Consider the following 15132-nt stretch of genomic DNA (forward strand, 5'->3'; position numbering starts at 1 on the left):
ATAATGAAGGCATATGTCATTTTTAGTATTTCATTAGCATAAAAAATCAATTCATATTCTACATCAGTAAGTTTCTTGGTAGCTTTTAAAACACTGATATTCCTGTTTTTTAAGTTTTAACTCTATAACAAGAGGTTTCTTAGTTTGCTTTTTTTCATATTTTGTATTAGTGCATTACAGTAGTAGGTTATAGTGAGATTTGTTGTTACATATTCCTACATGCCCACAATACAACAATGTACTTTGGCCAATATCATCCCGCAGTATTTCCTCTTTCCCTCCTCTCCCCCTTTCCCACGGTCCCTTCCCTCTACTCTCCCTTCAATTATGATCTCCCTTCAATTATGACGAAATCCAGCCTCCCCCCACATTTCTTTCCTTTTTTCTTAGTGGTTTTAAAAACCCTCTGACACCCTTGCTTTATACTATTTTAGTTGTTCAACAATATGAAAAAAAATCATATTCATCTGAAAGGGAAATAACAGTGCATATGATATAAATAAAAATATCCACCAGACAACTAGGGAAAAGGATATTCTAATTAAGTGAATATTCTGACTTACTGATAATTATTATTATATATATATATTTAAGAAATGGCAATATAATGTAATTTTTAATAATAATGCCAGAAATCAAATACTAACATAATATCTATTTTTCAATGTAGGTATCTTAGGAAGCTCACTCTTTCCAACAATATCACTGCTCAATTTTAGACCCAACATATTTCTTCCCCAGGACAAAGAACCAAACTCAGGGGTGCTTTACTGAGCTCCATCCCTAGCCCTTGTTATTTTTTCTTTTGAGACACAGTTTCACTACATTGCCCAGACTGGCCTGGAACTCAAGGTCCTCCTGCCTAGTCTCCTGAGTTGCTGGGATTATAAGTATGCACCATGACACTTGGTTTAGACTTTTGAAAAAGGTTTTAGGGCCAGGTGGGGAGGCATAAGAATAAAAGGAATCTAATTACTTTATATTCATAAATTATTTTCAAAAATATATATTATCTCATTTGATCCTCACCTTAGTCATCCGACTAAGCTCTGAGAAATTTATCATGAAACTTCGTTGCCACTGAGATTGTCTAAGAAAATGAAACTAAATTCTAGAAGAAACCTAAAATGACTTTAAGTCATTTTAGATTTGAGTAGTTGTTGAAGTAGTTGTATGAAGCCTTCTGTTGTCAAGTTGTAAAATGCAGGATTTATAGATTCTACCATGACTATTTTTAAACAAATAACATTAGGATCACAAATGTACACATTTCTTCTCCATTACAATAGAGCAAAATGTACAATTTGAAAGCAACAATGAATAGAGAAGCTATTTAGAAGATATTTCAAGATCTTCCTCATTATTATGAACAACAACGACTTCTTTATTGTTCTGCAGACACGAAAAGCATGTAAGATAGGCAGAATAACAAAAAGCTACTGCAGAGGTTACAAAGTGTTTACCTCCACTACCAATTTGATTCAAACATGACTGAAATATATTAAACAAGTGTTATTATCCTGCTTTGCAGGTAAGGCATAAATGCCTTCCTCTGGTCAAGAATACATGCAGGACTCTCTTCAGTTGCAGTGACTTCCTAACCCAGGGTTGAAAAGGGCAACACAGAGGGCAGAGGTTCTCACTCCTGGCTGTACATCCGAATCACTTAATGGGCTTTTCTACACATTAGTGATTCCTGGGTTCACCCCAGATATTTGGATTGATTTATTTTCAGGTGGGATGCAGCTTGACTTTTAAAAATCACTATCAGGGTGATTCTAATGAGTAAATGGTATTAGGAATCACTGAACTAGGGAAAGGAACAGAACTCTACATTTAGGTTAAAGAAACTTTAAGTGATTCTTCAAATATATAAAGCCTTAATGAGGTATAATTTTTGCATACATGTATATACATCTACACTCCACACAAGCACATATTAAAAGATAACTTTATAAAATAGAGGAGTTTATACAATTGTCCATCTATCATTATAACCCAGTTTTGGAAAACTCCCATTATACCCTTGTGGTAGATCTCTCTTCCTACCCATGGCCTCAATGAAGGACCTTGCAGTCTACTTTTGCCTTTCATAGAGATTTCCTAAATAAACAAACAATAATAACATAATCTTGTCTAACTTTATCTATAAACTTAGCATAATATTTTCAGATCATCCCAAATTTTTCATTCCTCTTTTACTGTTGAGTATTACACTGTATTAAAAAAAATTTATCTATTCGCCAATTGATGGATATTTGCATAGTTTCCAATTCTTAGCTATTATGAATAATGCTTTTATAAACATTTGCTCACAAGTATTTATGTGAACATGTGTTTTTATTTCTCTTGGATAGATACCTAGGAATGAAAGTGCTGGGTTGGATAGGCAAGCCACACTGTTTTCTATAGTATCTGTTCTATTATACTTTCCCACCAATAATGGGTGAGATTTCTCTACATCCTCATCAACATCTGATAGTCACTGTTTTTAATTACAGTCATTCTAGTGACAGTATTGTAGTGCCACATTTTAGCTGTAGTTTGCGTATCCAAAGCACATCTTTTCATGTGCTTTATTGGCCATTCATGTAACAAATGAAATATCTATTTAAGTTTGATTCACTTAAGAATAGGAATGTTTTATTATTGGGTTTTAAGAATTTTTTCATGTATGTCCTTTGTCAGATAAATGATTAGAACTATTTTCTCTCAATGAATAACTTGTTTAATTTTCTTAACAGCATTTTTCAAAATGTGGACCTTTTAAATCTTGGCAGATTCTAATTTATATAATTTTTTTCCATTTCATGCATTATGTTTTTGGTATCTATGTTATTCTATTAATAAAGTAAAAAAATGTATACATAGTCTAAAAAATTTAAATATGTATTTTTTATAAATGATATTTGATTCCTCCAGCATTATGTTGAAGAGACAACTCATTTTCCACTGACATCTTTGTATTTATTCTGTTCTTTGATCTATGTATATTCTTAATCTAATACCACCTGTCTTGAATGCTATGGCTTTACAGTCATAAAATCAGACAGTGTAAAGCCTCAAAAATTTTAAAAATTGGCTTGGCACTTCTAAACCTTTTTCAATTCCATATAAATAGAGGATCCATTTATCAATTTCTATGGAAAGTTTTGCTGGAATTTTAATAGAGATAGAACTAAATATTTAATTCAATTTGGAGAACACTGTCATCTTATTAATTGTACTAGTCAGCTTCTTGCTCTGTGATAAAACACCTGAGATAATTGCCTTAAAAGGTGGAAAGGTTTATTTTGACACAGAGTTTTGGAAGTTTCAGTTCATGCTGACCCACCTCATGGCAGCTGGAAGCAAAGAGAGACATGACGGAGCAAGGGTTCCAACATTCCCTTTGAAGGCTCTCACTGGGAATGACCTATCTCCAACTAGACCCCATCTCTTACAGGTTCCACTACCTCCCAATAAACCCTGAGCTGGGGACAAAGGCTTTTAACACATGGGCCTTTCAGAAACAATCCAGATCCAAACTATAGTACCAATAATGAATTTTCCAGTCTACGAATATGGTATATCTCTCCATTTTGTATAGCCTCTTTAATTATTCTCAGTCATCTCTTGTACATCTCTTGTTAGATATATTTAACAATATTTTATTTATTCCTTTCTGGTCTATTTCAACTTCCTTCTACTCACTTGGATTTAGGTCTTCTAGCTTCTTGAAGTTGATAACTTAAAATTACTGATCTTAGATTTTTCTTCCATTCTATAATAAACATTTAAGATCTTCTTAATACTGCTTTTACTATTTTCCTTAAGTTTGATGTTAGATTTTATTTTTATTCAGTTAGAATAATTTTTTAATTTTCTTTTTAATTCTCCTTTTTCCTATAGGTTATTTACAAGTATGTTAATTTCCAAATATATACAGAATATCCCAGATTTGTTGATTTCTAACTTAATTTCATTGTAACTGGAGAACATACTATGCATTAGTTCTATTCTTTTATATTTACTGAGACTCATCATGAAGTAGAATATATATATATATGGCCCATCATAAAAAATGTTACTGACTGAAAGAATATTTTGATTCTCCCTCTAAAGTTTATTGCCAAAAATCTTTACCAGAGTGCTTTGTTTCTAAAGATGGAAATTATTTATAAATCAGTTATGTAGTATCATTTTAACCTTATTAATTCCAGCCCATTATTTTGAAACATATATGTCATGTTATCTGAATCTAAGAAGGGGCATGCTTATCATTTCAAAACATTTCTTCAGCCTCTTTATATTGTTATTGGAACATTTGTATGGTCAAAAAACAAAAAGGCATGGTTTCTCTTCAAGAGTACTTTAAATAATTTTCATTCCCAAAGAGTTACAGTTTAAAAAAAATAAGGCAACAACAAATGCAGGATTGTAAATAAACAGAATTATAAATTATAAAATTATAAAATTATCAGACCCTATTTTCCTACCTGGGAATAAAAAACTTCCATATATGTCAAGGGCCAATATAGAAGAAAAGAATAAGTTTTAAAAATTGTTTTCAAAATACTTCTAAATGATTTAACAAAAAGGATCATGCATGGCTTTTAGATACTTTCAGAATTAGGTGGAAATTCTGATTCTTCCCTGTGTTATTAGAAAAATTTCTTACTTTCCCTGACCCTGAGTTTTCTCATTTGTAATACAAAGATTGTAAAAAATTTACATTTCATTATTGTTCTGAGAATTGGAGACAATGAATGCAAAGTATTTGGGATGGAATACATTTTCAACATTGGTAGATAATATTTTTATTACATATTTATGAGAATTTGCAGATAATCATTAAATTTTTATGACATTCATAAATGTCTCTGTGTAAGTTAGACATTTTTCATTATATATTTAATTATATACCATTAAAGAAGTCTTTCTTTAGATAAGTTAGATAATTTCATTAGTTCACATTTCTTTAGTATATTTCTCATGTAACAATTTCTTTTTTATTATTTGTTCTTTTAAGATATACATGACAGTAGACTGTATTTTGGCATGCTGTACGTATATGGAATATAACTTCTAATTAGGATCCTATCCTGTGGTTGTACATGATGTAGAGTTGCCCTAGTTATGTTCATATACAAGGATGGGAAAGTTATGTCTGATTAATTCTATTGTCTTCTATTCTCCTCTACCTTCCCTTCCCTTCATTTCCCTTTGTCTAATCCAATGAACTTCTATTTTTCCCCTCCATACCCTCCCTTGTTGTGGGTTAACATTCACATATCAGAGAGAACATTCAGCCTTTGGTTTTAGGGGACTGGCTTATTTCACTTAGCATGATAGTCTCCAGTTCTAGATATTCACCAGCAAATGCCATAATTTCATTCTTCTTTATGGCTGAATAATATTTCATTGTGTATATGTACCACATTTTCTTTATCCATTCATCTACTGAAGGGCATTTAGGTTGGTTCCATAGCTTAGCTATTGTAAACTGACCTGCTATAAGCACATCATTGATGTGGCTCTGTCACTGTACTATGTATAAACCAAAGAGTGGGATAACTGGGTCAAACAGTGGTCCCATTGCAAGTTTTCTAAGGAGTCTCCATACTGCTTTCCATAATGGTTGCACCAATTTACAGTCCCACCAGCAATGTATGAGTGTACCTTTTCCCCACATCCTTGCCAACATTTATTGTTACTTGTATTCTTTACAATTGCCATTCTGACTAGAGTGGGATGGAATCTCAGTGTAGTTTTAATTTGCATTTGTCTAACTGCTAGAGATGTTGAACATACAGATTTAATACAATTCCTCCTAAAATTCCAATGAGGTTCTTCTAAGAAACAGAAAAAGCAGTCATGAAATTCATTTGAAAAAATAAGAGGCCTAGAATTGCCAGAGCAGTCCTTAGCAAAAAAAAAATGTGAAGCAGGAGACACCACAATACCAGACCTTAATTACACTACAGAGCCACAGTAACAAAAACAGCATGGTGTTGGTACCTACACAGTCATGAATGGAACAGAATGGAAGACACAGAGACATATCCCCATAAATACAGTTATCTCATACTAGACAAAGGCACCATAAACATACATTAGAGAAAAGATAGCCCCTTCAACAAATTGTGCTGGGAAAACTGAAATTCCACATGTAGTAGAAAGAATTTGAACTCCTTTCTCTCACCCTGCACAAAACTCAACTCAAAGTGAATCAAGAAACTAGGCATTAGACCAGAGACCCTGCACTTACTAGAAGAAAAAGTAAGCCCAACTCTCGATCCTATGAGCTTAGGAACCGATTTCCTCAATAAGATTCCTAAAGAACGAGAAGTAAAATCAAGAATCAATAAATGGGATGATATCAAACTAAAAAGCTTCTTCACAGCAAAGGAAACAATCAAGAACTTGGAGAGCCTACAGAATGGGAGAAAATCTTTACCACCTGCACACCAGATACAGCATTAATCTTCAGGATACATAAAGAACTCAAAAAACTTAACACCACAGAACAAATAATCCAATCAATAAATGGGCAAAGGAATTGAACAAGCACTTCACCAAAGAAGAAATACAAATGGTCAAAAAATATATGAAAAAAAATGTTCATATATAACAATTTCTGAATATATCACTAAATATCACTTTTAAAAAGCACTCTTCTGCTATTGTAATTTAAACATACTTCAAATTGATCACTGTTTATTTTAAACCATAGGAAGTTGCTGATATTTAGTGATTCTGACATATTAAAAACAGCAATATCACATAGCCCAAATTAATACATTAGTACATACTTTATAAGGGATAAAACCTAAGGAACTAATAAAAACCAAGGCATGAACTTTGGCTCATACTGCATAGATGGAGTCCATTCAAAGCCTTTCCCTATTTATTGCAACAGCAGTTATTACCTGAAAATATATTGTATATATCACTTATTTTTAAACAAATATTTCTGTAAGGCAGACACATATTTGGTATACTAATAACAAAGCTGGGTATAATACAAGAAGAGTTAATTTGCAATTTTAGATGACATAGCAAAATGGTTCCTGAATGAGAAAATGACTATGGATTAAAGGCCTGAAAAAATTGAGAGACCTAGCTATATGGCTATCTGGGGAAAGAAGCAAAACTGGAACCTCCACTATAAGCTCCATGAATGAAAGGACTTTGTTCTGTTTACTGCTAGGTCTAGCATATAAAACAGTACCTAGTATAGTGTAGGTGCTCAGTAAAAATATCTACTGAAAAGATGAATATTTAATGCATATAAAAATGTGTTAATGCTCATTACACATACAGGGTTTTTTTTTAACCACAAACGGTAACAACACCATTATACACCTTCTTTTTTCCATGCGATATGCTTTAGTGATTGTTCCTAGTCAGTTACTACCAAATACAATGTTGCAATAGGATTTATAATTTCTTTGCAATACCAATTTTCTATGTTATAGTATAAATTCCATGGCAAGAAGATAAAGTCTACCTCCTTGAGAAGCAACCCCAGATTACAGTATCATAAGTGATATACAATATCTGATTCATATTCAAATAATTAATGGAAGGTATGAATGACATATTGAATGAATCAGTCAATGAATGAAAGAATCAGTAGCAAAAGCACAAAGCAATAAAACAGAAAATAGTTTTAGGAAAGAGTACAGGGTTTGGTTAAGTGACTCCGCAATATATAGTGTAACAATACAGTATAGTTGGGCATAATTCTGTAGGTTATGGAGAAACAGCTATGATTTAGGGGAATGATCTGAGATTTGATATATTATTTGGGATAGTGAGAGCTACTATTAGTGGGATAAGGGAAAGGATTTAAAATTTTCTGGATGCAAGAGTTATTGAAACTTTTATACTAAAACTTAGTTTCTCTCTTTTTACAAAAGGAGTTCTATTAAAGTGATAAGCAATAAATTTCCCCTTCAAAAAGGGTTACAGGTAGAACAGAACTTAATCAGCTATCAAATTTGATTTTGTTGCTACTTCTATGATTTTAAAAAAAATACAGTAAAGTGTCAGTTTAATCAACCCTTAATGATCCAGCCTAATCAGTAATCAACAACTTGGCTTCAAAGAATATCATGTGATCTATGTCTTATTCAGAAGTTACCACTATTAATCTGTAGATTTCAAGAAGCAATAATTTAAAGAAAAAATGAAACCAAGCCACATAATATTTTCTTCAAGTTGCAATAAAAATCATGCCAAAAAAAAAAAAAAAACCTGAGTAAATTCTAAATCAATAATTATCTTTTTTTGTTTTGTTTTAGTTTTAGAGATTTGACCCAGGGGTGCTTTATCACTGAGTCACATCAGCCCTTTTTATTTTTTTATTTTGAGACAGGATCTCACTAAGTTGCTTAGGACCTTGCTAAGTTGCTGAGGCTGACCTTGTACTTGTGATCCTCCTGCCTTAGCCTCCTAAGTCACTGGGACTACAGTCAACACACTTGGCTTCAATAAATTGTCTTAAAATTAAAACCTCAAAAAAAGTAACTATTTGAAGTTGTAGAAAGTTACAAGAAAAAAATAAGAGATGGGTTATCAAGGATATACTCAATTTATTTAGATGTTAACATTCAATTTATAGTATCAAGCTTCTGTATATGCAATGCTGAGAAATGGATATTATCCCATAATTTCATGAAGCCTAAGAAAATTAACTATAATTGGCACTTAGGAAATTTATTTCTGATTTTGTTTCAGCATCTTCTAAAATCCCCAGATATACATTTTCCATGTGAGTAGGTGGGAAGGTTTAAAACTGCACTGTGGTGTGGTAACAGTTTTTCCTCCTGGAAGCCTCCCTGGAGCTACTAAGGATATGCCAGGTCACTCACTCTGGAAGTGACCTTCTCTTTACCTCACACCACTGGCTAAACAGCCTTATGATTGCTTTTTAAAATACATTCCTCACTTGACTACAAGTTTCACAAAGGTCCACTCAAGATACAGTTTGACTCTCATTTTATTTCTCATACTTCTTTCAATACCTTATATAATGCAATAAATGGTATTATGATACTAATGTCAAGGATTATAATTTACTAGGGACTTCCAACATCTTTATTAAATCATCTCCTAACTTTTTCTCCACTTTTATCTAAATGTAGTTATTTCCAAAGACCCTATACTGCGTCTCTTCTATAGCTATGTTGTGTTTATGTGTCTTTTCTTTTTCAACATTCCTAATTAAATGATTAGAATTAAATGATTCAGACTTAAATGATTAATTTAATTTTTACAATAATGGTATGGATGTGTTTTTATCCCCACTTTACAGATGAGGAAATTGAAACTTGGAAAAGTTAAAGAATTGTTAATTGACAAAAATCTTTATATAAATCCTGACTTTGTGAGTTAACAGTTCTGTAATTTCTCCAAGGACTTAAAACTGGGCCATATTATACTCTGTTGCCTTTCTAATATTCTATTATGTTCAATGAATTATTTCTCTCATAAAGTTAGAAGTGAATCACTTAATTTTTCAAGCACCTTGAACACTGCACAGCAGATAGTTAAACCATTAAATAAGTAAGTTCTAATTTCTTCAGAAAATTGACACCCCAAGTTCACTTTTTTAATGCACCATATAAGTGAGCTACTGTATTTCATTTATTTGGTTCCTGAAATGTCTCTAAGAAACCAACATAATTAGCTATCTAATTAAACAAAAGTTCTGCCTTTTGATCACTGATATATTTTTAATGGTTAAAAATAATTAAATATTATATTCCAATAAAGAAATATCAACTTCATTTCAAATTTGATAAATATACTATCTGTGTTGTATGGTAAAGATAATAAAGATTTACTACTTACCACTGATTGTCTTAGGCTTTTTAGCAATATATTCTTTCCATTTTCTTGAACTAAGTTGGTTGGGAGGTGGAATAAGTATGTTACTAATTGTGCATGGCAATACAAAAAGAGCACCAACCTGGAAAAGCAGAACATATATTTATTGATTGCAGACTGGAATCCACTCTTCAAAGAGTGCCATATAACAACTTTCTCCTCATATTTCACCTATTTAACATGTATTTCTCCATCAACAACTTCACTGCAAAAAGTTAAAAAAATAATGTCCCACTGTCTAAAAAAAAAAAAAAAAAAAGAAGAAAGCAAACAAATTAAAATAGGGAAAGGCATTCAAAACCTTGATCCTCCCTTTTCCACTTAGGTATACATCTCTGAAAACCTTGTTATTCATACTGTTTATTTTATATTCAGATGTGGGTAGAATTTCTTTGTGTATCTGCAAAATAATGAGAGACTGAGAGTTCTAGCACTACAAAATATGTCTTACTTATCCAACCATAATTTTAGAACTTTGGATGGATTGTTGTTCTGGCTTCAAAATTACAATACATCTAAAAGCAATACAGCAACTTTTGTTCCCAGAAATCAGATATTTAATGCTAATAGGTAAAAACCTCAGAGAAGATAATGAATTGTATCCTAGAAAACATACAGCGTTCTCAGACATATTTCTGAGCAAAGTCAATCTATTCATTGTTGTATTCCCAGGGTTGGGCATACAGATGCTTTTTAAGTATTTGCTAAAAAAAAAAAAAAATCATAATAACTTAGGTAAATTGCTTGATAAAGGACTAAATAAAACAAATTACAATTCTAAAAGCTATTTTAGAAACGCAGCTACATCAATCAGCACATCCCAGTAAAAAACACTATTAAAAAAAAAACAATTTTGGAAAAATTTAGGCAAGGCATTAGTCAAAAATGCAAAATTACACCTAATTGATCTAAATGGATGAATTGGTTATATAAGATATGTGACAATTTGATTTGTTTTTTTTTTAAATGCCATATGAACTTACTGTTATCTATTTTCATAATCCTACATTTGTAATTTTTCTTTAAAATGTGCAAATATTCACGGCAGGGACAAAACCAAAGTACATTAAAATTTATTTATATAAATAATGATTCTTAAAAGCAACTTTTCAAACAATACAAACATCTAGGGGAGGTATACTCTTCTTCAGATTATTTTTCTCATCTTTAAACTACATATTAAGAATGGAACTATTACACATTAGGGTGACTACATATGTAACTAAAGTACACTTCAAAAAACTAATTTTGAACATTATGCCATAAAGAAATGATAAATGTTTAAAAAGGTATATATGTTTAGATGGGGTTGTTTTGTTTTTGCAATGTTGAGACTTGAAACCAGGGATGCTCTACCACTGAGCTATATCCCCAGCCTCTTTTTTTTTTTTTTTTTTTTTTTTAATTTTGAGATAGGGTCTCACTAATTCGTCAAGGCTAGCCTTGAACTTTTGACCCTCCTGCCTCAGACTCCTCAGTAAACTGCAGGGATTACAGGCTGTGGTACTACTATGCCTGGCTCAATTAGTACTTTAATGTGCTAATTATGTTGCTATTTACTATTTTTACTTATGCATTCTTATTTAACAGGAATAAAAATAAATATTTTAGGAACACATTAGAAAGGTAAAAATAAATATGCTTTTTGTCTTTACTAAGGTAACTAGCTATCTTTTTACATCAAATAGAATTTACATAGTCAACTGTTAGTAATTAAGATTAAAATATTTAGACACAGAACATAATCAAATATAAAAGATACATCTAATTTCTCAAACATTAAATCCTAATTCTTTCTTGCATAAATAAGACTTCATAGCCCAGAATATATGACAAGACTGTATGGTCCAAAAGGTCAGGGAGGCTGTAATGTGAATATGCCATATCAGGCACAGCTACAGTTTTCTCAACATCTTAGGGATGCTAAATGCAGTTCAATTAGTACCTCATAGCTCCATATAAATGTGTCATGACCCAGCAAATAAAGAATTGGTCACTCTTTTGAGATGGCCTAATTTTTATTAAACATTTGCTACAAAAATAAAAATAAACATCTAAATCTCACAAGATTTAATTCCCTACCAAATAAATATGTCAGCTGTCTATACTTCATTCATAATGAACTTGGTCTCTGACAGCTTGTTCTCACCCATATACTAATCATTAAATAGCTCTAAGAGATCTGAGTGTGATCCTTTTAGGGGCTCATTTTATCTCCAGAATTTAAAGGTCAAGCAACATTTCAAAACTGTAATTCCATCATTTCAGGAGGTTCTCCCTAACAAGCAGTCACTACAGAAATCACACTTACAGCTTTGGAAATTCCTCTCTATGAAAAACATATTCCCTGGCCATAAGATTAGTGTATGTCAGATTCTAAATAATCCTAATCTTCCCTTTTCCTAAACTAAGAAAATGCAATTTACTCAAAGAAGCTTTCATTTATATTTAGGGGCTAATCAGATGGAAAGATAAATAAGCTCAAACAGACATTTACTGAGTTATCACATAAACCATTAGAACTTAAGCAACATGAAAGCTTCCCAAGCTATCTAATTGTCTCCAATACCTAACAAATAACTGGCACACAATAGGCAGTGTAAAAAAAAGAAAAACATCCATTTTTTTCAAAAATGTAAATGCAAATTATGACTCAATGTTAAAGAAAAACAAAGTGCTTAAAATTTAGAAATCTGTTATCTAAAGTACATAATATGCTTCCAAATATTATCACTTTTGTTTCATTAAAGTGAGAACCGATTTATAAGGTCCTATGTACTGATAAAGTATGTCCTAACATTTCATAGCTATAGTTCAAGAAAGCAATAAAAATGACAATCTAATATAAGAAATTTAAAACAAAACAACTGAAAATTTGATAATAAATAATAATAGTTTAGCTTGCACCTAAAATTAGTGTTGCCTATCTCCAATAACTATTTCAGTATCATTTTATATGTGTATTAAACAAATTATAGATATGTTTCTGACTATTACTTGTAATATTCATACAAAGACCAGTTCATCAAATAAATACTTTGATACATTATTCAAAACATTATTAAATTTATAGGAAAATGAGGCTGGAAGTCAAAAATTAAGTTATCATATAGTCAAGCATCTTTTTTCCCATATTTTTTATTGGTGCATTATAGTTGTACATATTCATACATGCACACACTATAACAACATACTTTGGCCCGTATCATTCCCCAGTATTTCTAGTCAAGCATCTTAAATCCAAAATCATATATTTTTTTTTAACTGTATCAATTTTCTAAGGCAATTATAATCAAGATTTGATTATAGTACCATGGGGGAAAATGTTATAATTACAATAATCAGTTTCTCCCTTCAGGAGTGTTTGCTATAGTCTATTTGTTGTTAAAATGATAAGAAAATGTTATGCATATATGGTCAATAGATTGTGCATTAAAAATCATTTTCATAGAAACATAATATTTGGATAAATAACCAGAAACAAATCCAAACTTTTTTTTCTTCTTAAAAATTGTACTTTCACTTTAGATACATAATTCCACTTAGAATTCTTTATAGTTTTAAAAAGATTAAAAATATACCAACTCTAGTATATCATTATGTATATATATATATACATAGAAATATACACATATTTATATTAAAGTAGTTAATTTTAAAAAGGTTAAAAATATACCAACTCTAGCACTTCATTATATGTATGTGAGTCTGTGTGTGTGCCTGTGTGTGTGTGCAGAGAAAGAGATGCACACATATCTATATTAAAATTGCTAAAATTTACTTGATATCATTGGAATTAAGGAAAAACTGAAATTTACAAATAATAATTCAGTGAAGTTTTAAAACTTTTCCTCACTTTGACCCCTGTCCTACCATAAAAAAGATAATATAGTAAATGTAAATGTCTTCCACAGAATTGAAATGAGATGTTGCCTTAAAGAGTAGGTTAACAATAATGCATTCTAAAATTTTGAAATTTTAAAACAATTGCCAGTTATGAAGTTTCTTTCTGAAATTTCTTCTAAAATCAAAACATCACTTTGTCTGCAAAGTATATTACTGTGAAAAGTCCAAATTTTTTTAACATGAATTAGGGACAAAATTATGTTCTTACATTAAAAAAAAGTTATCAAGCAAAAATAGATTAACAAGCTATATTAATTTTTATTACACATCCTAAAATGTTAAGTATAAAAACCAAGCACCATAAAAATTCTCTACTATACCTTGCCACACAGAGAAGAAATCTGCTCCAACAGCAACATGGAATTCTGCTTGGTGTTATTTCCTGTCAATCCTCTGTACCACAGAGTTAAAGAAATGAAGGAATAGTAACTGTGAAATAATTCTACTCTATAAAATAAGTTTGATTATTTCAACTCTACCCCAAGTTGTTTAAATTCATTTATTAAAAATTCCTACTACAGAAATTAACAATTACTCCTTTCTTTAAAGACTGTTTTTCAGATAATTTGTTCTGAATATTTTTACTATAAACTAAGAACAAGAAATTTATATATTCCGCTAGCATGTATTTTAAAAATAAAATCAATTAAAAACAAGAAATTTGTAAAAATTTGTGAATAAAAATGTAAGAACACAGCTAGTATTCCATACCTAATCAATAATTTTTATATACAATATCCATTTCTTAAGTATATTTCTAAAAATTCTTAGAATTTTTATTATTATTTAATATTTTTATTTGTGAATATATGTGATAGCATATGTATTTTTCTAAGTGTATACAAAGATACATCAGCCAACTAGTATTTATACATCAATCATGTCAAAAATGGCAGGAAGAAAACTTGAACATTTCAAGAATATATAAATTCGTCTGCTTTTCCCCACGTATTGATAACATTCTTCCCTCTTCCCTACCTAATAAGTAATGAGTAGCAAAACTAGGAATCCTCTGCCTTTTCTGGAATCATGAATACAGTACTTAAGGATTTTCTTTTTCAAGTTGTAGAACTTTTCTTAAAACCAGGAAAATGAAAAAAATATATTGCATATTATTAGAAAAAAAAAAGTTCTAATGTTTAAATGTGGGGGGTGGAACCATAAAAACAATTTAAATTGTGCTTTTCAAACCTTTTGGGTGCCGATAACTTTTTGCATGTGAGATCTGGAAAGTCAACATTTAGAACAGCCAGCTGCTCTGGCTAAAGTAGGAGAGGGCCAAGAGCCTTGTCCACTCAACTTATCTTCCAATACCACTACTCAGGAAAGCTTTCTCTTAATCCCCAGATT

The 15132-nt window shown here is 31.0% G+C and overlaps 1 protein-coding gene across 4 annotated transcripts in view; it reads right to left on the reverse strand.

The window, feature by feature from the left end:
• Positions 1 to 15132, reverse strand: part of Mtbp (MDM2 binding protein) — an 80466-nt gene that overhangs the window by 48782 nt on the left and 16552 nt on the right. For all 4 annotated transcript variants that reach the window (XM_077800972.1, XM_077800971.1, XM_077800970.1 and 1 more), the window contains exons 10-11: positions 14103 to 14175; positions 9841 to 9958 (exon numbers count right to left, since the gene is read on the reverse strand). In XM_077800972.1, coding sequence (XP_077657098.1) covers positions 9841 to 9958; positions 14103 to 14175 — 191 coding nt within the window. The remainder of the gene's footprint in view (positions 1 to 9840; positions 9959 to 14102; positions 14176 to 15132) is intronic.

Source organism: Urocitellus parryii, chromosome 7 (genome assembly GCF_045843805.1).
Source record: "Urocitellus parryii isolate mUroPar1 chromosome 7, mUroPar1.hap1, whole genome shotgun sequence".
Lineage (NCBI taxonomy): Eukaryota > Metazoa > Chordata > Mammalia > Rodentia > Sciuridae > Urocitellus > Urocitellus parryii.